We start from the raw sequence: 22,927 nt of genomic DNA on the forward strand, positions 1-22,927 counted from the left end.
CTGGAGCCCTGCCAGTGGCAGCACAAAGCAAAGCCACCAATACAAATAATACCCTTTTAACCATCCCATTTTCTCCCCTTTGCCTTGGAAATGACTTTATAAGGGCAAACTTCTACCCCCAGAAGAAAATGTATCATGCCAATGACATCATCTGAGGAAAAGCTCTTGCTGCAGTCCTGCTGCAGTCCAGTGCTTGCCTGCCCACTATGGAGCAAGAACATGTACTTATGTATTTAAACTTCAGGTTTGGCAGTGGTTAAAACAGCTTAAGCTTCTGAATGGATAGGATAGAATGGAATAGAATGGAATGGAATGGAATGGAATAGAATGGAATAGAATTAGAGCAGAATGGAATAGAATTAGAGTAGAATAGAATAGAATAGAATAGAATAGAATAGAATAGAATAGAATAGAATAGAATAGAATAGAATAGAATAGAATAGAATAGAATAATAATACTTCAGATAGAAGGGACCTATGGTAATCATCTACTTCAACTTCCTGACCACTTCAGGGCTGACCAAAAGTCAAACCTTGTTGTTACAGGCACTGTCCAAATGCCTTCTAAACACTGACAGACTTGTGGCATCGACCACCTCTCTAGGAAGCCTATTCCAGTGTTTCGTCACCCTCTCAGTAAAGAAATGACTCCTAATGTCCAGTCTGAACCTCCGCTGGCTCAGCTTTGGATGATTCCCATGTGTCCTATCACTGGGTACCGGGGAGAAGAGCTCAGCACCTCCCTCTCCACTTCCCTTTCTCAGGAAGCTGTAGAGAGCAATGAGGTCACCCCTCAGCCTCCTTTTCTCAAACTAGACAAACCTAAACTCCTCAGCCACTCCTCATAGGATGCTCAAACCTTTTACACCTTTGCCTCTCTTAAGCTGCTTCTGCAATTTGTTGCCAGAGGCAGGGAGGTGTGTGGGAATAGCTGGCAGCCAGCATACACGGAGCCAGCCCCAAGAGCATCTGCAGAACAGGCCCTGCTCAGTTCAGGGTGGCTGTAAAACCAGCAAAGCCCCTCACAGCAAGGTTGTCCCACCAGCTCTCAGGTGGAGAGTTTCAGGACTCTGTTGGTGTGGGAGTATTAAGGATCCTCTTCCACGTTTGCTTCTCCTCTGGAGTTAAATTGAAGCGGAAGGAAACCTGGAGGTGGGGAGCTGAGGTGAGAGCGAAATAATTGCTGGAGAGTAGGTGACGAAATGAGATGAAAGAAAGAAAGGATGAGTTAACAACAGGGAAAAAGGCTGACACAGGTTAAGTTTTACATCATGACTGAAATTATATAATAGTTTGTTGCAGACAAATGGCAGGGTCCTGCTTTTCTTCTCCCGCTAGTTGTTGGGTTTTGTTGGTATGTTTTTTTTGGTTTTTTGGTTTTTCTTAATTCTGAGTTAGGCCTCTTTTCTCCTACTGAGGGAAAAAATAAATCGGTGCATGGGTCCCTAAGTCATCATGGAGCCAGAAGCAGGGAATATCCCATATTCCTATGGCAACAGTGAATCGGCTTAGGTGTCTTGTGAAACATCACCACGAGAAGGAAGATAAACATGGGGAAAATCAGAAAACATATACTAATTAAAACTTAATGAAGGCGTATTTAATTTGTGTATGTGCCAGTATTTTTTTACTGATGGAGAAATGGGGACCTAGAAACCGAACCTAATAGTCCTGGATTTCAAAGAGTAGTTTAGTATTCATAGTGGGAAGGAAAGTAGAAAACAGGGTAGGGGAAGGGACAGCACATCAGTCAGAATCTTCTTTTATGTGTGCTAATGCATTTTATAGATCTAAAGGGGAGCAGAAGGACCATTATGACTTACTGCATAGTACGTGCTCAGTGCCCAATTACGCTGGCATGGGCAGAGATTCAGGAAAGTTAGTCTAAAAATTCCATCTTAGAATTGTGAAGCATCTTTATAACAATACTTTTTAAAGTAAAATTAAAAAAAAAAAAGAAAAAAAAAGACTAACTGAATGATATTTAATCACTGTTTTAAATAGAGAAATATTATTGGCTTGCACTAGACACACAGAGTTCTGTTTCAATGTTAGTCATAATACTGTTAAAAGTGATCTAAATGGCTATTGAAACCACTTCTGGAATCTCTTGCTATAATTAAAGTTAGGCAAAGAGAATACTTAGTTTACTTTCAAATGTTGCTTTTGAAACTCATTAAAAACTAGTGCCATATGTTTATAAATGTAATGTGTACATTACATTTGTACACACAGGACATGTGTACATGTGTACACACAGGAAATATAGTGGTGCAGTCAGTTCTTATCCTGTAACAATCTTCTCTTGCTGCAGTAGGAAGAGTGCGTACACTATTGCAGAATAAAACCCTGCAAAGTGTCAGAGCTTTCAGACACCTTTACTTGTAGAAAGTCACCTTGTCACTTGTAAGTGTAGGTTTACACTGAAATTCTGGGCATGAGTGTAATTTCTCAGGCAGCCATCAGACTTGTGCAAGTCCATGGCCTTTTACACATGATTTACTGTTCTGGGATCAAAGTCATGCTGATCCACAGGCAAGGGCTCTGGGCTTGGGATCCAGCTTTTAGTTCAGTTCACATGTGCTCTCACACAGCTGCAGTTCAGAGCCACATCAGCTCACTCCTTGGGTTATCAGGTCAGCAAATCTACCTGAGGCTTGATTTTCTTTCTTCATTCTTCAGTCAGATTGACGGCACCTCCCAAAACAGTCCAGAGCAACCGTTAGTTAATGGAAGAGACTTGCAGAAATGTGTGTGCTCTGATATTAGTGTCCATTTCAAAAATTAATTTGGGGACCCCATTAGGACCAGCATCCATCTTCCTATTATTAATGAGGCAAGAGAAAGAAACTATTCTGTCACAGGAACAAAAAAGGCCACGTTACAGGGAAACTTAGCTGAAACTACAAGTAAAATGTTCCAGTTACCAATAGCATTATTGAGTTTTGTTCTCTGCACTACCCAGCCAAACTTATTTGCTTTGTATAAAAAGTCTGGTCATTGTGGCTTAAGATGCATAAGTGAACAAAACTCACCGGATAATAGTCATTTATAGCTATATTCAAATTACAAATAAACATAGCTATTTCTAGTTCTTCTTATTGTTATTCACACTACAACTGACTTAAAATCACCACAGGCTTCTTAGCCTATGATGGGTGTTACAAGTGCCAGCTATAACCCAGAAGCCGTATATGGCAAGCTTTGGGCATGGGCAAAGGAGCTCTGATCTGTCAGCACCTATCCGTGTTGTTTGTGTTTCTTTTGTTTTGTTTTAAATGACATCTAGATTTTTTAAGACAGTTTGATATGGAAAGGAAATTAAAGTCCCAGGTACTTTTTAATTTGAAATGTGAAGAGAGTGGGATCCACTGGAAAAATCCACCTGGAATCTTCCATCTGGTTCAGCAATGTTGATAATCAAGTCAGACAGATATTGTGCAGACAAGCTGGAAAAAACTCTGTTTCCTCTCATTGTCCTCCGCTTGCTCTGATATTCAGCATGCATACAATGATTTTTACAGGTACTCTTTCCAGACTGCACCTTTTTCTCCCAAGTCTGGTACAAATCTCCAGACCTGGATATCCAAAGGAGTTAATCTAAGCTAATTTATTTGTTTACCGTCCCTAAAGTTCTTCCCCTGCTTGCACCTGCGAGGTGCAGGGAGATTGGCTGGGGGTATCATGCTCTCAGGCTTCTCCCTTCTCATGTAAAATATAAAAAAAAAGCAATGTTTGTCAGTCTGAGTGGCATGGTTTACAGGGACATGTCTTAGGGTGCAGGTCCTAACTCTGGCCACAAGTAAGGAAATAAATTACGTGTTGTTACTGGCTTATGTATCTTTTGATAAATCACATTCACAATTCATCTTTCTCTTTCCAAAGAACCCTACAACTGAACCAGTTCTTCTTCATCTGTGGGGATTTTTCATTTTCATCTGAATCATGTTAGAAATTCCAAGTCACAGAACAAAGAAACCAAGTTTGTTTTTTCAAAGCAAAAAAAAAGTGTTGGAGAAAACAGCCCTGACAGCTGTACTCTGTGGCTCAGTAAATCAAGACTTTTTACTTGCTGCTTTCAGAGATGTGTTTAGTCTAGATATCCTTGATTTATATATCTTTTTTTTTGCTAGGTTGTATTTTTGATACAGATTTGCAGTTAGTTCATTCTAGCTGATGTTTGCCTAGCATGAGAGAGATGTTGAAAAGATTGTGAGTGAATTTAGTTCCTTAAAATGTTTCCCTTCTCAGTTTGTTATTGAAGGGACTGCTTAATTTTTAAAGAAATTTGTCCCTCTTGTTTTATGATCCATCTGGAAACAGCAGGGGTTTGGAAGGCTGCTGGGACATCATCCTCATTTCTCTCTCTCACAGAAGTGGCAGTGCACTGAGGATGCTTCTGGCAAACTTCGAATTCACAAGTGTAAGGTACCTAGTGACATCCTCGCCATCAGGAAAAGGACCCGCAGCATACACTCCCGGGGATACAGCGGTAAAGACAAAGACTGCAACTGTGGAGACACTGATTACCGAAACAGCAGGACTCAAAGAAAAAATCAGAGACAGTTCTTGAGAAACCCTAATGCGCAAAGTAAGTGTTACCTGATCTCTTGAACCGCTGAGGCAAAGTGCAGGGGGAAATGGGGAACAGAGTGTTGGATTCCTGGTACACTCTTGTTTTCACCTCCGTGTATAATGAATACATCTGTAATTGGCAGTCGGGTTCTACATATTTGCCTCTGTAATAACAATAATAACAACAACGATATTTATCGTTTGGATCCCAGGGAGGCATAGCCTGCGGCTGGTGCCGACGCTGGCGGTGATGGTGGTGCTGGTGATGCTCTGGTGCCACCTACCGCCCTGCGCGGCCGTGACAACGCGGTGGCATCTGCGGATCGACCGGTGCCGTTATTTGCTAACGCGGCCAGTGCAAGTGTTTTCTTGCCTCCTTAACACTGACTTCACATACTGTTTGATGATATCCCAAAACCGTCATTTGCATGAGTGCTGTCACTGCTGTCGGACGGCAATTCTGCTCGGCTGTGACTTTCCGGCAAGTCAGTACTGGGATCCTCACAGGGACACGAGTGAGATTGCAGTGTCCTCTAGTGGAGCATGGGCTGAAGGGTTTTAGGACAGCAGTTCTTGGATTTGGTTCTGCTACTGATTTTTACGAAAGAAGACTATCTAAAGAAGCCAGTATTTTAAATGGAACAAGTATTTTCATCTATCTGCCCAGGGATGAAAGCGAAGTTCTGTAGCTGCAGCAATACATGCAGACTTGGATTTCAGACTTAATTCAAGAGCTGTATTCTCCCGCTCTCTATCTAGAATACTAGACTGGGGAATGAAATAAAGATAGGTCTTTGAAATAGGAAGATAGTGAAGTCGTATGAGAAACACAGAAGTTAGAAGATGCTGCGCAGATGTCTATGAAATAATAAAATAATGTCAGTATAATTCAAAATTTCCTGATTTAAAGCCTCCCCCACTCTGGATGTGAGCAAGAATCCCTGCTATTCTTTGTACATTCAACCACAATGTTGTCTGTCTCGAGTTGTCTCATGGTTCAGACTAGAAGCTGCCTTGATATAATGTCTTCCATTTGTTTAGTATGACCTAAGGAGTTTCACAGTGTACATGTCACAGACTGCCAGGGTGATTCTCAAACTGGGGAATGTTCCCCTAAGCGATATTTTCAAGGGAAGACAACTGTCATGTACCTTGGAAAGAGAAGGTGTTGCCAAGGCACCAGCAAGGGCTGAATGGCAACTGCAACTGGGAGAAAGTGACTTGGGGAGTGAAAGAGAGGAAGTCTGGAAAACATCTGAAGGGGGCATCAGAAAAAGTCCAGTTGTTATGTTTTTTTCCTTTACAGCATTCTTATTCATCTGCATATACACATACACACTGATATATCATGGATTCTTGTCCTTTTAATCCCTACCTTTAAAAAGGAAAAGGTGTTATCCTTTTAAACAGTCATTTTTATTCTAAAGAATAAGTCAAACATGTCACTTGCCAATTTCTAGGTGGTGATTCTGTTTCACAGTCCTGAATGGTTTAATTTCTAGAGTGGTTTCTAATCCTGTGGTCTGAGTTTTTGAGTATGTCTTTCTAGATATCTGATTTCTAAGATACTGATTTTATCTGGAGATATACAGAGTGTTTCAAGAAGATGGACCCAGTTTCACAGATGGAGTGATTTCAAATGGGTCCATCTTTTTGAAACACCCTGTAAATGCTAAATGTGGTATAGGTTAGACTACCATGAAATGCAAACCTTGAAGCAATCAAAATTTCATTATACTCATGAAAGTATGGGCCCACATTTACCAAAAATCATTAAATAAGTTTCTATAAAGCCACAGAAAAAATAAGCTGTTTTTACTAAACAGCTTTCTTGCTCTTTGGAGTATGCTTTGTGTTCATGGCACAGGTCATGTAGATATGTATATGTAACTGGGAATGTTTATTTCTTCCGCTTCAGAATACAAACCCCGATTTGTTCATACTCGCCAAACCCGGTCCTTGTCTGTGGAATTTGAAGGTGAAATATATGACATAAATCTGGAAGAAGAAGAATTGCAGGTGTTAAAGACCAGAAGTATCATGAAGCGTCACAATGCTGAAAATGAGGAAGAAGCAGGGGAAACCGATGGTGCTCCTGGTGACACAATGATTGCTGATGGCACTGATGCTATAGGTCAACCCAACTCTGTCAGAGTGACACACAAGTACTATTGCTTTTTCTGTGCTGGGCTTTTGTTTGGTTGGTTGGTTTGTTTTGTTTTACAATTTTATGGTCACAATATTTAAGAACCTAAAACTGTCGTTGTAGATTTTAGGTAAACTTGAGTTGTTCTTATTACTCGGTGGAATCATTTAGCTTTAGTATGTGTATTTTAAAGGAAGGCATCTAGTTTAGGTTTTATTTCTGAGGAGGAGTAGGCATCTCCAGCACGAAATTCATCCTCCTTATCAAACCATGCATCTTATGATGGATTAACCAGCCTATGAAGCTGACGGGAAGAGATAAGCATCTAAATCTTCCTTTCTGCTATTTTTGAAAATTAAAAGAAGGGTTCTGATGAAGCAGGATCGAAGAAAGTTTGTATCTATAAAATTGGAATATTTCTGTCATTAACTACTTTCTGTTTGTCAACATGGAGACTTTGAAAGTCCAACCTGTAGTCTGCTGGATTTTCTATCTCAGTTCACCTCCTTGGCCTTCCACATGCTTTTTTTTCTCTTGGTAGAGCTGTTTTTTCAAACACTGGTATGAATATGTTTGTCGTTGCATCACTTTCTAACTTGAGTGTTCTGTTGGCTTTTTTTTAACCACTTATTGGAACTCTTTGCTCTAACTTTGATTCTCATTGATCTTTAGCCCATTTACTGTACGTTCTGATCTTAACTGGTTTGCATACTTAGAAGATGAGTCACATTCATGTGGCAAGAGGAATATATTTCTCAGCAGTTGGTGGTTAAATAAGAAATGGCACATTTGGTTAAGAGGCTTTAAACTTTGAACAGCTTTTTATTTCACTTTCAATTTCATTTCTGATTGGATTAAGAATCTCCAAGATGGCTGAGCCATTGTATGTTTGCTTAGCAGGCACAGAGCATCTGCCATGGATGAGGATTTTTTTTTTTTTAATTTTGCAGAGAAAGCAGATTGAAGTATTTATTGATATTATTAAGTCAACATGAGAATAACTTGTAGAGTTTACTTATTTTGTAATGGAGTATAACAAAGAATTGATTAGAAATGTTGGAAGAAAGAAAAAAGGAGGTAGGAAATTGGGAAACCACTGACCTTCTTTTTCCTGTTTGTTAAACTCATGTCTACAGATGTTTTATTCTTCCAAATGACACTATTCACTGTGAGAGAGAACTGTACCAATCTGCCAGAGCCTGGAAGGACCACAAGGCTTACATTGATAAGGAGGTAAGCGGTATTCTAAAATCTGATTGAAGTCTTTGCAATGCTACCTTTTCAAAGAATAATTCTAACTTGGAAATATTCTCTGCAGATTGAAGCTCTCCAAGACAAAATTAAGAATTTGAGGGAAGTCAGAGGACACCTAAAAAGAAGAAAACCAGATGAATGTGACTGTAGTAAACAGAGGTAAGAAAGGTGACACTCAACACTGAAAGTTACACAGATTGCTAAGGCTTACATATTTTCCAAGTTTTTTGAGATGGAAAAGAAAGAACATAAGCTTTATTGATATTTAGGCACTCATTTTAGTTAGATCACTTTCAAGAGCAGGAACTACTGTGAATCAAAAAAGACAAATGTAAAAATTTTAAGATCAAGTATGTTTGTATTTCACAAATATATTTGAACCCAGCTGCAGTTTTGCTTTAATGTAGCGTAAGATCACTCACACAGATAGAGCTTCTTTAAATGAAATGCAAATTGTAATTCATTCTCTATAGTTCTTTAAGAAAATGTGAAGGATGGTATGTTTCTGGTTTGTTTTTGTGTTGAAAATTGTTTCATGACTTGATAATTCCTAATAATTTTCCCTGTAGCTATTACAACAAAGAGAAAGGAGTAAAGGCCCAAGAGAAACTCAAAAGCCATCTTCATCCCTTCAAGTAAGACTGTTATTATCCTCTAACTCTCTCAGCTGTTTTTTTGGTGACTGGAGAAATATAATTTTGGGAGTCTGGATTTTTTTTTGTGGAGAGGGGGAGGGAGGAGGCAAGAGGAAGGAAATGCCACAAATAGCAACTTCTCACAAGAAAGCTTCACTAGTTTTGTACAGACTTGTGAAACTCTATGCATAATATTTCTAAAACCTACTGATAGAAAATGGATTAAATTAGTCATTTCGGAAGCTGATTGACCTCATGATTGTTAAAAAGATTCAGTTACACCGAAGTGCAACAGTGGGTTATTTCTCATGCTTGCTGAGGAGAACACTTTGTCATAACAGCTGGGGTGGAAACTGAGCTAGGAGAGGGACATATTCTCATCTTCTTATCTTTAAAAAAGCCAGAAAGATGTAAAAACTGCTAATGCTGTTGTTAACCAAATAAAGACTGTTCTCTATCAGCCATGCCCAACTTTCTTTCTGAACAGAGAAGCAGCACAGGAGGTGGATGGCAAACTGCAGCTGTTCAAAGAGAACCGGAGAAGGAAGAAGGAAAGGAAGGGGAAAAAGCGCCAGAAGAAAGGAGATGAGTGTAGCCTTCCTGGGCTGACATGTTTCACTCACGACAACAATCACTGGCAAACAGCACCATTCTGGAACTGTAAGTCTCACCTCCATGTGCAGATGTGATCTGGATTATTCTCTGCTTTTTTACAGGGTTTCCACTTCATGCAATCAGGGAGTTATTTTGAAGAACTGGCACTTAGTAATGCTGCTGCTGCCATTTTTTTGAAGTGCGAAGGAAGAATGTCACTTGAGTATGCCTGTAATTGTGGCATTTCTTATTCCCACGAAATTATCACTAGAGGTTTGATGCTAAACACTACAGAAACAAAAAGGAGAGCTGGCCTCTAAATGTAGACTTTCATAACCGACCACTGAGATTTCTGTCATGTCTCGAAGATTCAGATGACCAAATATTTCATAGGAATTTGAATTGGGTTTTGGGTTATTAATAATAGCAATATTCTTCCAATTGTCATAAATCCTTTTGGGGACCTGACCTTCAATATTGTCACAAACTTCAGCACAGACAAAGTTTACATTAATTTTATCATTTTGATTTCAAAGTGTATCATAAACAACTGACCTTATCATGAAGAAAATATAGATACTATCCCTTATGAATTCTTTCCATTATTCCCATTTTTTAATATTCTAAAAGAATTTAAAAATCACAACTGTGTAATGCTCCCCTGGTGTATAAGAACAAAATATTAGAGCTAGAAAATACTTTATGTTTCTTTAAACTTCAGGGTATATAGATAACCAACCTATTGAGATATGCTTCGACATTTCTCAGTGTTCAACATTAACAAAAAAATACCTTTCTCATCTTTGGTGGTGGAGGAAAAAAAGTGATTTAAATCTTTACTTTCAAAAAATTCAAGATCAAATGATGATTAAATGACAATGTATTTGACTCCAAGCAGAAAATTTGCTAATAATTATTATTCATTTGGAGAAAGAAGTTGTCTCCTAGTGATAATCTGTTCTGATTACACTAGAACTTCTGCTAATATGCTTTTTGCATTTTAAGATATTCTTTAAGCAGTAATATGCATGATTTTTGTTTTAACAACAACAATCAAATTGGCTTATTACTTTTTAACCGTGGAATAACAGTTATGAAAAGTTTTTTCATATCGCTGAGCATTTTCGCAATGCTTTAGCAACAGTCACGGTGTAAAAAAATGTCATAGAATCATTAAATATTTTGAGTTGGAAGGGACCTTGAAAGGTTGCTTTGATGCAGTCCATAACTTAAAGGTGAGCTAATGTATTGATTCACGTTACACAGATAAAAAGCTCCAATACCATTACTATTTTTATGAATTTTTTTCAAAACACTGATACTGTTATGACTAGTCACAGTACTAATAGCGAACCTAAATAAAAATCTAAGGCAATATTCATATTTCAGTATTGGAATTAAAGAGAAATTTTTCTACAGCAAAACTTTGTTAGCAGTTTGTTTGAAAATTAAGAGAGAGATCTTTCTTATAGCCTTTTTCCTCTGGCAGAACAGGATTAGACAAGATATACCCAGGTCTCCTCTGTGGCTGTTCTCAGCACTGTGACACCTGGATCCAGGTGTCTTCAGTCTGGAGTGGAAGCCTGCTTTGGGTTTCCCCAGGTTGAAATGTGAAAACAAGATGTAATCCTGTTAAACTGCTTGAGATCGTCCTGCAAAGGCTTGACTGAGTGCTTCAATTTCCCTCTTATTTGGGTATCAAATAAAGGAAATGAGGGGTTGCGCTTCAAGATAATAAAGTGGAAAACTCAAGCCAGTAAGGGAGAACTGCTTAAAGCGAGGCATAGGATCATCCATTGGTCTTCCTTCTCACCTTGCTTCTTCCATCTTTCTGGCATTCAAGGTGCCAGGCAAGCTCCTGGCTTGCAAACCCACCTCTTCTTAACAACTGTGCCATTTTCTTCTCACTTAAGATATCAATGAGCAATTTGACCTCCCTCTGAAGTGCTCACAATTCTGTAGTTTTCTGTCGTACTTGCATCTCAGAGGATTTACTAGGTTACAGTTATTTACTGTTGGGGGAAATTATGTCTTTATATATAGTAAGCAATTCCAAGGAATCCTGTATACAGATCTTAAGGATCAGGATTTGTGCTGTTTGTAAAGTCTGAATTCTGCTCAGTCCCAGTAAACCATATATAACTCAGAATGTGCCTCATTAACTGTAGGATTCAGTATCTTCTGCTAAATATTAAATGTATGTTGGTGAAAACTACATGTTAGCAACATTTATTCTCTTTTAGATGAGAATCTAAGATTGTTCAAATAGAAGATCTTTTTAATTGATCTAGAATTTAAGTACATGAAAACCTATAGAAGTTTCACTAGTAGAAGAAACAAGCATATTATTTGTCACTGAAAACTAATAACTTGTTTCTTTAATTACAGTGGGCTCTTTCTGTGCTTGCACAAGCTCAAATAACAATACTTACTGGTGTTTGCGAACAGTTAATGACACCCACAATTTTCTCTTTTGTGAATTTGCGACTGGCTTCTTGGAATATTTTGATATGAACATTGATCCCTATCAGGTAAACCTTTTTCCTTGTTACAAAATGTTCTTCACCAGATTCCTCTAGCATTTTTTTATTTCTGTTAACAAGAATTTTTGTCCCTCCATTCCTCTTTTTCTTAGCTGACAAATACAGTACATACAGTGGAAAGAGGCATTTTGAATCAGTTACACATACAGCTAATGGAACTGCGAAGTTGTCAAGGCTATAAGCAGTGCAATCCAAGGCCAAAGGGACTTGAAACAGGTACAAGAAAAATAAAATTGTTTATTTCCTTTTTTTTTCCCCTTTTTTTTTCATCTGCCTAAGTACTAATTGTATCCATGAATTGTCACTCTCCAAAGTGTTGCTCTGGATAGTTTGGAATGATCCACATACACCACCACAATTGCATGACCAGAAAGCTTCTTTGCAAGTTTGCACAGGTTATTCTAGACAGATATTGATGGCAAATGACAAGATTTGACAGAAATGCCACAGAAAGGTTATTATTTGAGCTAATAAATAACAAGCATATGCAGATCTTCGTAGTCATAACTCTTCTCTGTTGCAAGGTTTATTTGGTTAGTTCTGCCTCCCAGTAGCAGGTGAGGTATTAAATCCTGTGTTCATTCCAATTGCTGTCTGTTTATATGAACAATCTCAGGCTCTACAGCACAAATAAGACTTAACATTGCAAACATCTAACAAGCAGTAATCCTCTCTGGTTTTGAGTAAAGCAATATTTCTTTACGAGAGTCTTTGAGTACAAAAATAGCTGGTATTTATACTTCATTACTCTGAAATTCATTGCACTTAAATGTGATTGATGGAATATTTTGATTTTTTTTTTACAGGAATGTTTCTTTCTACATATTTTGTGTTGCTGCATCTTTGTATCTCTTTCTTCACCTACAAATGTTTCTCTTTTTTTTTACAATATCTAATTGTTTGGGGGTTTTATGATTTTTGAAAAACTGTGGTTTTTCATTTCTTTTATATAAAACTTCCAGGAAATCTTTGTTGGACTGCAGCTCTGCCTTTATTTAACACAGTACATTTCTTTTTAGGAATTAGATGCTGTGCATGGAAAACTACATTGTGAATGGTTTTACAAGTTCTAAACACTAACAAAAGTTACTCTTGTATTTTCCTATATCAGGAAATAAAGATGGAGGAAGCTATGATCCACACAGGTATCCACACTTTTTTATTCTCCTCAGCAGCTTCTTTCCAAATAATTGCATGACTCCAGTCCATTTCAACTAATGCCTGTATCCCGCCATGTCGCACACAGCATAGCTTTTGATGCATGTATTTTCTAACTACTCTACACTGAACTTGGCCATTGTTTTTTAGATCTACCATTCTGCATTTAACGTAGCTCATTGTCATAGCAAGACTTCATGCAGCTCGTATTCCATGCCTGTATTTCTTCGTTGTTTACACAGGGAAAATGACACAAAAAGAATCACCTCTTTTGGGTTGTTTTCCTCTTGTTGGGTTGATTTTGGATGCTTGGGGTTTTTTTTTTCTGGTTTTATTTAGGAAGTCTGTCCAGCTGCTTTTTAAACGTAAAGCAAATATGCTTGAAAAGCTTTCTGAAGAATATGTGTCCAAAGAGCCTAATCAAACCTGTGGAAGTAAAGTAAAATCTTCTCACTGGCTTTAGGAAGTGTTGGCAAATGCTGCTTTAGACAAAAGCAATGCTCAGTGTGAGCAGCGTGGGCTCAGAATCCAGCAGGAGACGGGTCAGTGTAACTATGGCAAAAAGATGAGGACCCTTTGGGCAGGGAGGCTGATGCTTTCAGACCAGATCACACACGCATGAAAAAAAATTCTTAAAAAGATTGTGAGATTTGAACTGAGGAAAGGCATCGGTGAGGTTTTTCACACCTGATGCTTGAACCTGAGGAATACATGAAAGACTAGTGTTTGCAAGTATATATATACATGTTTGCAAGTGTATGTACCTTATCTCCATGTTTATTGTGCAGAACCCAGTTCCTCCTGGTGGAGGAACCTGTCAAACCTAAAGCAAAAGCCTAAAAAAGACTAAAAAAACTAAGGTCTTAACAGTACTGCACTTGCTGTTCATGGAGCAATACTTGTACTCGGGGTAAAAAACTGATTAAAGTCTGTCAAGTGTCATATTTAGACTTGATACGTTTACACAGTATATCAGTTTTATACATTTTCTTCTCTATGAGCTTTGGTGGATTAGCTCCTGATACACATTATTTAGTTGAGATGTAAACTGGGTCCCAGGAGTATACAAGTCTACATAAACACTTTTTTCACAGGATCTTCTGAAAAGAATCTTGTCATTAGCTCCCAGTAGCCAAGGAATCATTAGGATAGCGTGTTTCAATGTTTTATAGATCTCCAGTTTAAGCAGCTAATTTTTCCTTGCAGCCAATTTTCTATTTTCTCACTTGAGTTTTGGGATCTAGGAAAATGATGAGCTTTTGTTTGGTTATATCCCAGTTGTTTGCATTGCTCATTGCAGCCTATTGGGAACTGGTTACTACAGTGATAAAAATTAATTCCTGTAATTATGCTTTTAAGTCTTTCATTAGAAGATGTCCTTGGAAGCGTTTCTCATTTTAATTACAGATCTAACAGAAATGGCTTTTTTGGATTGTAGGATTGCATGAAATAGTAGAGCACACAGGATTAATCTTGAAATTATATCTTGCTCTCTTTAGTAAAGAAAACATTTTAACTTCTGATACCAAGTCAATAACATTATGCTACTGGGATAAATAGCAGGTGTAGTACAATACAAGTAATCTCGCTATGTGCTATTACATTCCAGACAGCCAGTTTCTCAATACACACAGGTGCCTGGGTTCAACACTTTGGTTCAAGCCCCATCTTGGTGGAAATCGATTTTCTTTGCTGAAACAAACGAACAAAAAATAAATAAATGAACAAAACCCATTTATCAGGAATCATTAAAACAGTCTCTTAGATGATAATTTTCTTGATGCCTGCAGAGAAACCAAGCCCTGTGCTGCTAAGTTGTCTGAACAACCTCTTAGGCTTCCTTCAGATGTTGTAGTTCATGCACTCAGATCTGTTTCCAGTTCAAAATGTCCTGAGTTAGTGCAGTGCTACAGGTGTTACAAGTACCATATTGAGACAACAGCCCTGTAAGGAAAGAGACAGTATGGTATAATGCAGCCACAGATGGCATCGTGGGACTCAAGGGTATGATAATCGGAGAGTGAAACTTAGCTAATGCTTGATTTTTAAAAATTGGAAGATGTTTTACTGTAAACATTTAGCAACATTTTTTCTCTCTTTTGGGTCTATGACATAGCTGGGAGATTCCAAAATATTGCTCGAGGAAACCACTGCCATGCTGTTACACAAACACAACTCATCTGATCTTTCCCCTTTCACACCTATTTGTAATGAGATTTCTTACAGGGGAAAACCTCTTCTTTCCTCTCTCCTTCCTGCTCCACGCTTTGATTTCAGCAGGAAAATTTTCGTGCTTACTGCTAACTTGTGGAATTAAGCTGTGAGGTGACTCGCTCAGTCAGCCAACATACAACCAGCTGTAGGACCTTAAGACTTTCCTTTCCTATTTGTTTAACATGTATGAATGCAAGTCACCTCTGTCCCATGTGTTTAAACAAGTTATTTTTTTTCTGCTTGACACGAAGATGATGAAACAATTCCCAGTGCCTTCCCAGCTGTGAAACTCCTCTGCGACTGCAGAAACAGTGCCACATTTAGAGGGGAAAACATAGAAGGACCGTGTAGCTCTGACATCCTTTGAGCTGTTTTGTAGGAATACAGCAAACTCCTTGTTGATCTCACTTCTCTGCAGCACAGCCCCGTTGCCCTGCTACTGAGGCTAATGGGAGACCCTGCTCCTCTTTGCTGACACTCAGGCTTGCCCAGCTCGACGCCCCATCCCGCTGCCTGGGACGGGCCGCAGAGGCTTCTCTGGGCCCATGGGCACCTTCCTGGCCCCTGCCTTGCCCCCCACTGCCCTGCTCCATCCCCAGACTGGTCAAATGGCAGCGCTCCAGTTTCAGTGTCTGCCATCACATACCAAACTGCTTTGCCCACTTGCTGTTCCTGCAGCAGTTTGTTTTCCTGTACAGGCTCTGATTTGGCAAAAGAAAAAAGAAATATGAAACTTATCAATGCAGATAATAACAGAGAAAAATTTAAATATCATCACATTTGCACTTAGAGAGTTTGGTGACTAAATTCCTCAAAAATGCATCTCTTCCTATGGTGTTTTCTAGGCCCCTTCATGCATCTAGGTGCTGGAACAGTAAGACTTCTTTCTTGAAACCTCTGCAGTATTTATTTATTTTTTTGTTTCAGGAAACAAATTATCCATAATTCAATTTACAATGATGGCTCTCATGTGGCCATGCCACAATTTTATTTCTCTTGTCTACTTTAGGGAAAGAAAAAAGCAACTCTCTCTCATAGCTGTGCTATCAGATCCATAAAGCTTATGTTGATTCCTGTAACAGGGAGTTTGCCAAACAAACACTTCTCGAACTTACTTAAAATGCATATATATCTATATATATACATTTTACACTGTAAAATTTAAAGCTGTTGTATTAAGTGAAGAAGTATCAATTAAGATCAAAGATTCAGGTGTTTCCAAGTGTGGGAAGTGGTCTCACTTTGGTGGGAGTAGAATAAGGCCCCAAATCATAAGAAAACACCAAGTTTTTTTCTGACCATGATGGTATTTTTCTGACTTCCTATATCACAGACTATATATTGGAGAAATTCTTTCCACTGTGAAATCCCAATCTGGTAAAGAAGCAAATATAAGTTACGATAGATATAAATTATATGTTCTGTTTTACTTGCTCAATAAGAAAGGGCAAGTTAAAATTCAAACAAATTAACGGAGATGCCAAGAACCCACTGAGAGAACTAAGTGTTCAGTATAGATAAATATTTGTACTCAGTTCATACTGTTGGACTGCAGACACTTGAATTTCCAAGGTAATTTGTACTAGCCTACCTGCTTGTACAATTTTCATAAAGAGAATAAGTCATCTCAGTAAGGACAAATTTGCCACTTTCCCTGACAGACTTTTGAATTACCTGATTAGTTTTTCCTTGTAGTCCACTTGGTTGGTAAAATCTGAACTCAATCTGTACAGCGAATTAAATGAAACAGTGGTTTTCAGTGTTACTTGTCAGTATAAAATTTCACATTATATCTGATAATCTGAGTCACTATAGTCACTGTCGTGACTTTTAAAAATCTGTTGGAAATGGGTTTCCTACATGTCTTCGCTTTCTCTGGCTGTGATCAATATAAAATGCAGCTCCATTGCTACTTATAGACTCATATGTAAACCTTCTATTCAAACTTATTTGGTCAAGCTGTTAGACATTTTCTTTGAAAGCTTTTTTTAATTTAATAAAAAAATGGAAAACCTTAGGAGGTTCTATATCTATGTATATTTTAACAGCATTTTACAGAGTGGTGCAGTCCTATAAATTAATTCACACCAAGTTTTTACAGCTTTTATTTCTCCTGATTGCTCCAGGTAAATGAAAATGAATGTTTACAAAGTAAATAAAATATTACCTTCGGCTATCATTTATTAAATAAAATGTGGCTGGTTGGTTTATGGACCATATGTCTTGAGATATTCAGACACCAAATTCCTCTGAGCGTTGTTGAAATTCAGGTCATTAATGTTTTTCAGATTTGGTCCCATCTTTTATACTTAACTGCTGTTCTTAAATCACATATTTTGGTGGAGTGTTCAGGAAAGGCAAATTGATTATTCATGTATTGAAACACCTTTCCTGCCTTGAAATATCAGAGGGAAGATTTATCTCTGGCTGTCATCACAAAGCCTCATTAGACCAGATCTTGCTCTTTTCTACGCAGTCCAAAAATGTGGCAGAAGACAGGGAGTTTCTTGCTGTGTGTTCAGCCGGAGCTCTGAACACTCCTGAGGCCAGAATCATTAATATGATGACAGAAGATGTGAAGCATCTTCCACATTGAGCTACATATGTTATGAATAGTGGTGCTTTCAGGCGAGTTGGAGTAGAAACACATGTAGAAGCTTTGCTGCCACTTTTAAACTGGTGTTCACCATTAGGCTTTATTCTTTCTTTCAACAGAGGACAGTTATGGGATGGATGGGAAGGCTAACCTGCCCAGTTTCACAGGCGACATCAACTGGCAAGGACTGGAAGACTTGTACAGTGTGAATGAAAGTGCATATGAATACAGATACAACTATAGACTTAGTCTGGCTGACTGGACTAATTACTTGAAGGATGTAGATAGAATGTTTGCACTGCTGAACAGTTACTACCAGCAAAATAAAACAGACAAGGCTAACACTGCTCGAAGCGACAGGGACGAATCAACCACACCGCTTACCTTGGTGGAAATGACTTCTGCTGAAGAATCAAGTGGCCTGCCTGCAGAAGAGTTGCGGCTTATTGTGCCAACAGACTTCACAGCCCTCGCTTCGAGCATGGTGACTTTAAGTCAGGAAAGGAAACTTGAATTAAACAATGATATTCCTGAGAAAAGCAGTTTGAATGATGCACACTGGAGAAATAATCCTCAAGCTGAAAAATCAATGGAAGATAAAGAATCAGACCGTTTTGATATGGATTTCAGTGGAAACGGTTTGGTAGAGTTGGAGTCCCGGCATAGCTTCATGCTACAACCCATCAGCATTCCTCAGAAAGAGACTCATGAGGACAGTGATGCTGTGGAAGATATATTTGAGGATCAAATATATCTTCCTGTGAGGTCCGATGAACCCCTCATTCATCAGGCTGTAAACGTCTCCATTAGGGATTCATCTATCAGTATCCAGAAAACAGAAACTTTCTTGAAAAAAACGGAACAGGGTCTTGCAGGGGAAACTTCACAAATCCTAAACGTAGAAGGCAGTGCCTCAGCTCCACTCTCCTTGGATTAGATCAAGTTGTCAACCATTAGACAAGTTCTCCTTTTTCTTATTAGCAAACTAATAAAGGTAATCATGACAACTGACATTCCATGTTTATTGTAAATACGTTTTGCAGCTAAATTGAGCCCAGTTCATCATTTGTCCCTGTGCGCATTTGTTTTATTCACATGCACATATTTTCACAGTAATTCTCCCCACTGGGAAGCAAGATTTGCAGTTTTTGATGAAAAGAAACAGTGTTAACTTCCAAATGCAGTAGCACATTCTCTGAAAGCTAAAAATTACTTCTTCGAAGAGAATGTTCAAGTTACTTTCTCTATTTCCAAATGATACCAGATTGAATGAAAGTTTCAGTCCACCCTATCTGTGTTCATAATGTCTTTTTCATAAATTATTTTAACCACTGGAAATTCCTAATGTCATGCTTTTGAGTAAAATGCACTTTTAAAATCTGTAGGCCATGCCATTTATGAATCTAACACTTTACATGTTCTTAATTTGCTCATTGTCTCATGTAATTGTGAAACCAATAAACGGATTGACAGGGAAGAGGTAATCAGTATGGATTGTGGAAACAGACACATTGAATATTATTTTAGAAAAAATATTGCATGTTTTTGTTACTTTGATTTAATTAAATTTTCTCTGAGAAAGGTATGGCTAATGATTGTTAACTGTAGGAGGATTTGTTTAAATTGGATTGTTTCCCTATATGTTGATATCGTCAGTATTACAAATCCAAGAGGTTTTTTGACTTTTTTTTTTTTTTTCTGGTACTGGTAGAAAGGTTTACAGCAGTACATACATGCTTTTGTCACATCTGATTTTTATTATCCTGAACAATATCTTGAAAGAATTGTTATCATTTTGAGATTTAAATTCTTTTTCTTTTGAACAGGCATGAAAGGGAATGAAAAAATCACATTAGATTTACATTATTTTAGATACAGAAGGCACACAAGGTAAAAAATAGTAGTTTAGATATTTTTTGTTGTTCTATTCTAAATTTTTCTTGAACTTTACCAAATATTAAATTTTATAAAGTATAATGCAAAAATGACTTTGAAAATCTCTGTTACTCAAAAATTAATATCTTCCCTTGCTTTTGTAATAAATTTCTAAATAATTAGCACAACAACAACAAAAGAGAATTACCTCAAACAGATGTAATTCCACAGTGTCCAATTCATGGGCGCGTTTCCTTTCTGTTACATGTTATTTAATGTAGTGAGTATTTTTTGGCTATTGCAAGCACTGCAGGTTAAACTTACATTCATTGCATTGTATTTTAAGTTGAAACTTTTTAAAAAGGAGATTCTTTTAGTATGATTTTAATAATTTTAAGAAGCAGTCTTTTCGATGGACTCTGTACATATGTTAAAATTACTAGCTCTTTATCTGATGTATGTGTCATGGGCTGATTGATAGAAAAACGTATTTATGGTAATGAATGATGCTATTTGTACATAGGTTTTAAGTTACTGGGATACAGACTGTGTTTTTAAATCTTGTATAATATTTCTGTGATACTTTTATAGAACAATTCTGGCTTCGGGAAAGTCTAGAAGCAATATTTCTTGAAATAAAAAGTGTTTTACTTTACCTGCTTCAGAGAAGTCCAGATGATCCAGTTTTCCTCCTAATTAAGATTTCTTTTTAAAATATGTTAATAGTTTCAGTTTGAAGAATCCATCCACACTCAAGCAATGGGTAACTAAATAACACTCTACATTCTATTAGTTATAAATTATTCTCAGAGACTATGAATCAGATATATTTCTAAGACATGCTGTGTTTTGTTTTGGTTTTTTTAATTCCCAATTCATCTGATCCTTTCTTCCTTGAAGTCAATGCACCGAGCTGCACAACCAGCGGTTCCCAGAAGTAAAGCAATGTCACACGGTGCCATCTCCTGCTTTGCCTCTGTCCCTCCTCCCTGCAAAGTTCTCTCTGTGACAGCAAAGCGCAGGAGGCTGGACACACAGGGCTTAACCAGACCACAGATCTCTAGTCAGGAGAAGTGTCTCCTCGCACAAGAGTCTTCAGAAAAGCAAATTTAGGTTTCGAGGTAAACTCTCTCTTAATTGCACTCCCTGTTTCTTCGATGGCCTGTGAATAAGATTAGCTTCACAAGCTAAAATCAGCCTCTGAAGCTATGCTTCTTGAACTCTTCTTTCTTCTACACAGTCCTTGGACACTGATGCTCCTGCAGACATGAAGTTATAGGTGATGTTTCTGGGAATCGGGACAGGGGATCAATGGTTAATCTAAGTGTTCAAAAATCAGTCATTTCAATGCTAGATAGTCCCCTGAGAGATGTCTGCTCCTGGGAAGGAGGCTGGCAAACACAGGATGTATTTCAAAACAGGGTGCTGAGCAGGCTGAGCCAGCAAGTTTGGGAGAACTTTAAGGACAAAGGCAAGTTGAAGCAAGGTCCTGTACAACTACCTCACTCATATCTTTGTGCAGGGAATTGTCCAGTACCAACCACGTGCCCTTCATTGCTTGAAAGTACGTTTCTTTGAAAGAAACAAGCAAGATGCTTTCTCCTCTCTTAACATGTGGGTGGAGATAGAGAAGGGAATGGTGCAATAGTGTGCTCCACCGTTTCACCCCACTTGTCCTTCCTTCCTATGTGAGAGTTTAAAATACTCAGGAAATGGAAGAGATCACATCTTCCTCAGCTTGAAAGTGGTCAACCTTCCTTCTTCCAGGACAGTCTTATCTTCTAAACTATCAGAAGCTTAGATAGTGCCATATCTTCTAAACTAGCTGAGAGCCTTCTTCATAGCTCTTTTATAGGAGTGTGGAGGGGAAAAAAAAATAAAAGAGACTCAGTCTGTAGCTAAGAGGTACAAGGAACAATAAGCTCTGATCCTTGCTCTCTGGAAACATGCATCAAATATAAAAGCAGACCAAAAGAAAGAGGCTAAATCTGTCATATCCTTAAGGAGATGCCCTAAGCAGTGCGATGCTATGCCATTGCGTTTTGCACTTCTTTCTGGACAGTATCTTGTCCCGTAGCTGAGGCAGTCGAGTCCCTGAGCAGCGCGTGGTGTGACTGTCAGGAAGCTCTCACAGGCTTCAGGCAGCTGCAGGCTCAGGAGGAAACCAAATGCCTAAATCGGACTCCATGGGCAAGCGCTCCTCACAGCAGGCAAGGGGAGGGCCGAGGGGAGGACCTTCTTGGTTTTTTCTGATCTGCAAAATAATGACACGTGTGTCCTTTTTGAAAGGCAGCACATAGTTATCTACTTTCTGAAGAGGGTCTGGAGCCGGACAGGAATATTTTTTAAGGCATTTGCTGGTGTGGTCCAAACCAGAGCCAAAGAGTGGACTAAGCACTAAGCAGTGATGACCTCTGGAGTCCAGTCCTTGGGTTCATGTCCCGGCTCTCTTTTACTGAGCTATGTAGGTACACAGAGACTTGTACCCAATGTATTTTTTCCAACGGTCAACATATATTTCAAACAAATTTGTATTTCTTACCATATAACTGATATCAATCAAATTTAGTGCTAGAGGAAACTATGGAATTTTACAGTTTATTTCTGCACGATCAATTCTTCAGTGGTCACTGAATTCAGTGGAAATATTTGGTTTTGTCTGACTACACACTAAAAGACCAAATACTTGGTTACTTGATCCAGAATGATTGCACAATGACCCACGTATCATTTTTGTCACTTTTTTTGTCAGAAATAAACCACACTTGATATGCTATATTTTATTTCCAAATATCAAGTATTCAAGAGTTTGTTTTGTAAACACATGTTTACACAGATGCTGACAATAGATTTCATTAAATGATGTGTTACACAGCTTTAAAATTATTCTAAGCTCTGCTGAGAAATAAATATCAATTAAAAAAACCCATACAGGAGCCTAAAGTATGCAAAACAAACTGCATAAACCAATTAGTCTCTTTTTACCACAGCACAGCACCCACACACTCATACGGTCAGACATACTCTACAAATTTTCTTAATACTCTACACATTTGCTCAATAATGAGTTTTTTAAAAACTAAACATTTACAGGCAGTGTGCCCACTCCATGCTCCTAACATACTACCCAGACTATTCTGTTGCTGTTCTGCTTAAATCATTTGGTAGCGATATGCACTGCAGCCCAGGGCAGAACTCCCATTTGCTCAACTGGGGAAAACAGAAGGTCTTCTCTGAGGAAAGGCTTCACTCAACCATGGATCACACTGACTTCCAATTCTTTTTTCTTTGTACAGAAACTCGGTTCAGGATGATTTTGTACATTTTTTTTGTTTTG

The 22,927-nt window shown here is 38.2% G+C and overlaps 1 protein-coding gene across 8 annotated transcripts in view; it reads left to right on the forward strand.

Moving 5' to 3' along the window:
* Positions 1 to 20,229, forward strand: part of SULF1 (sulfatase 1) — a 123,258-nt gene extending 103,029 nt beyond the window's left edge. For 5 of the 8 annotated variants that reach the window (XM_065628533.1, XM_065628532.1, XM_065628531.1 and 2 more), the window contains 9 exons: positions 4,375 to 4,591; positions 6,494 to 6,740; positions 7,858 to 7,954; positions 8,040 to 8,134; positions 8,545 to 8,610; positions 9,098 to 9,270; positions 11,593 to 11,735; positions 11,840 to 11,963; positions 12,859 to 12,965. In XM_065628533.1, the coding sequence (XP_065484605.1) occupies positions 4,375 to 4,591; positions 6,494 to 6,740; positions 7,858 to 7,954; positions 8,040 to 8,134; positions 8,545 to 8,610; positions 9,098 to 9,270; positions 11,593 to 11,735; positions 11,840 to 11,963; positions 12,859 to 12,965 (1,269 nt within the window). Of the gene's footprint in view, positions 1 to 4,374; positions 4,592 to 6,493; positions 6,741 to 7,857; positions 7,955 to 8,039; positions 8,135 to 8,544; positions 8,611 to 9,097; positions 9,271 to 11,592; positions 11,736 to 11,839; positions 11,964 to 12,858; positions 12,966 to 17,834 lie in introns of those variants that run through there. The other 3 variants (XM_065628534.1, XM_065628537.1, XM_065628538.1) reach the window with 2 other exon arrangements.
* Positions 20,230 to 22,927: the final 2,698 nt, after the last annotated feature.

The sequence above is a fragment of the Caloenas nicobarica genome, chromosome 2, assembly GCF_036013445.1.
Source record: "Caloenas nicobarica isolate bCalNic1 chromosome 2, bCalNic1.hap1, whole genome shotgun sequence".
Classification (NCBI taxonomy): domain Eukaryota; kingdom Metazoa; phylum Chordata; class Aves; order Columbiformes; family Columbidae; genus Caloenas; species Caloenas nicobarica.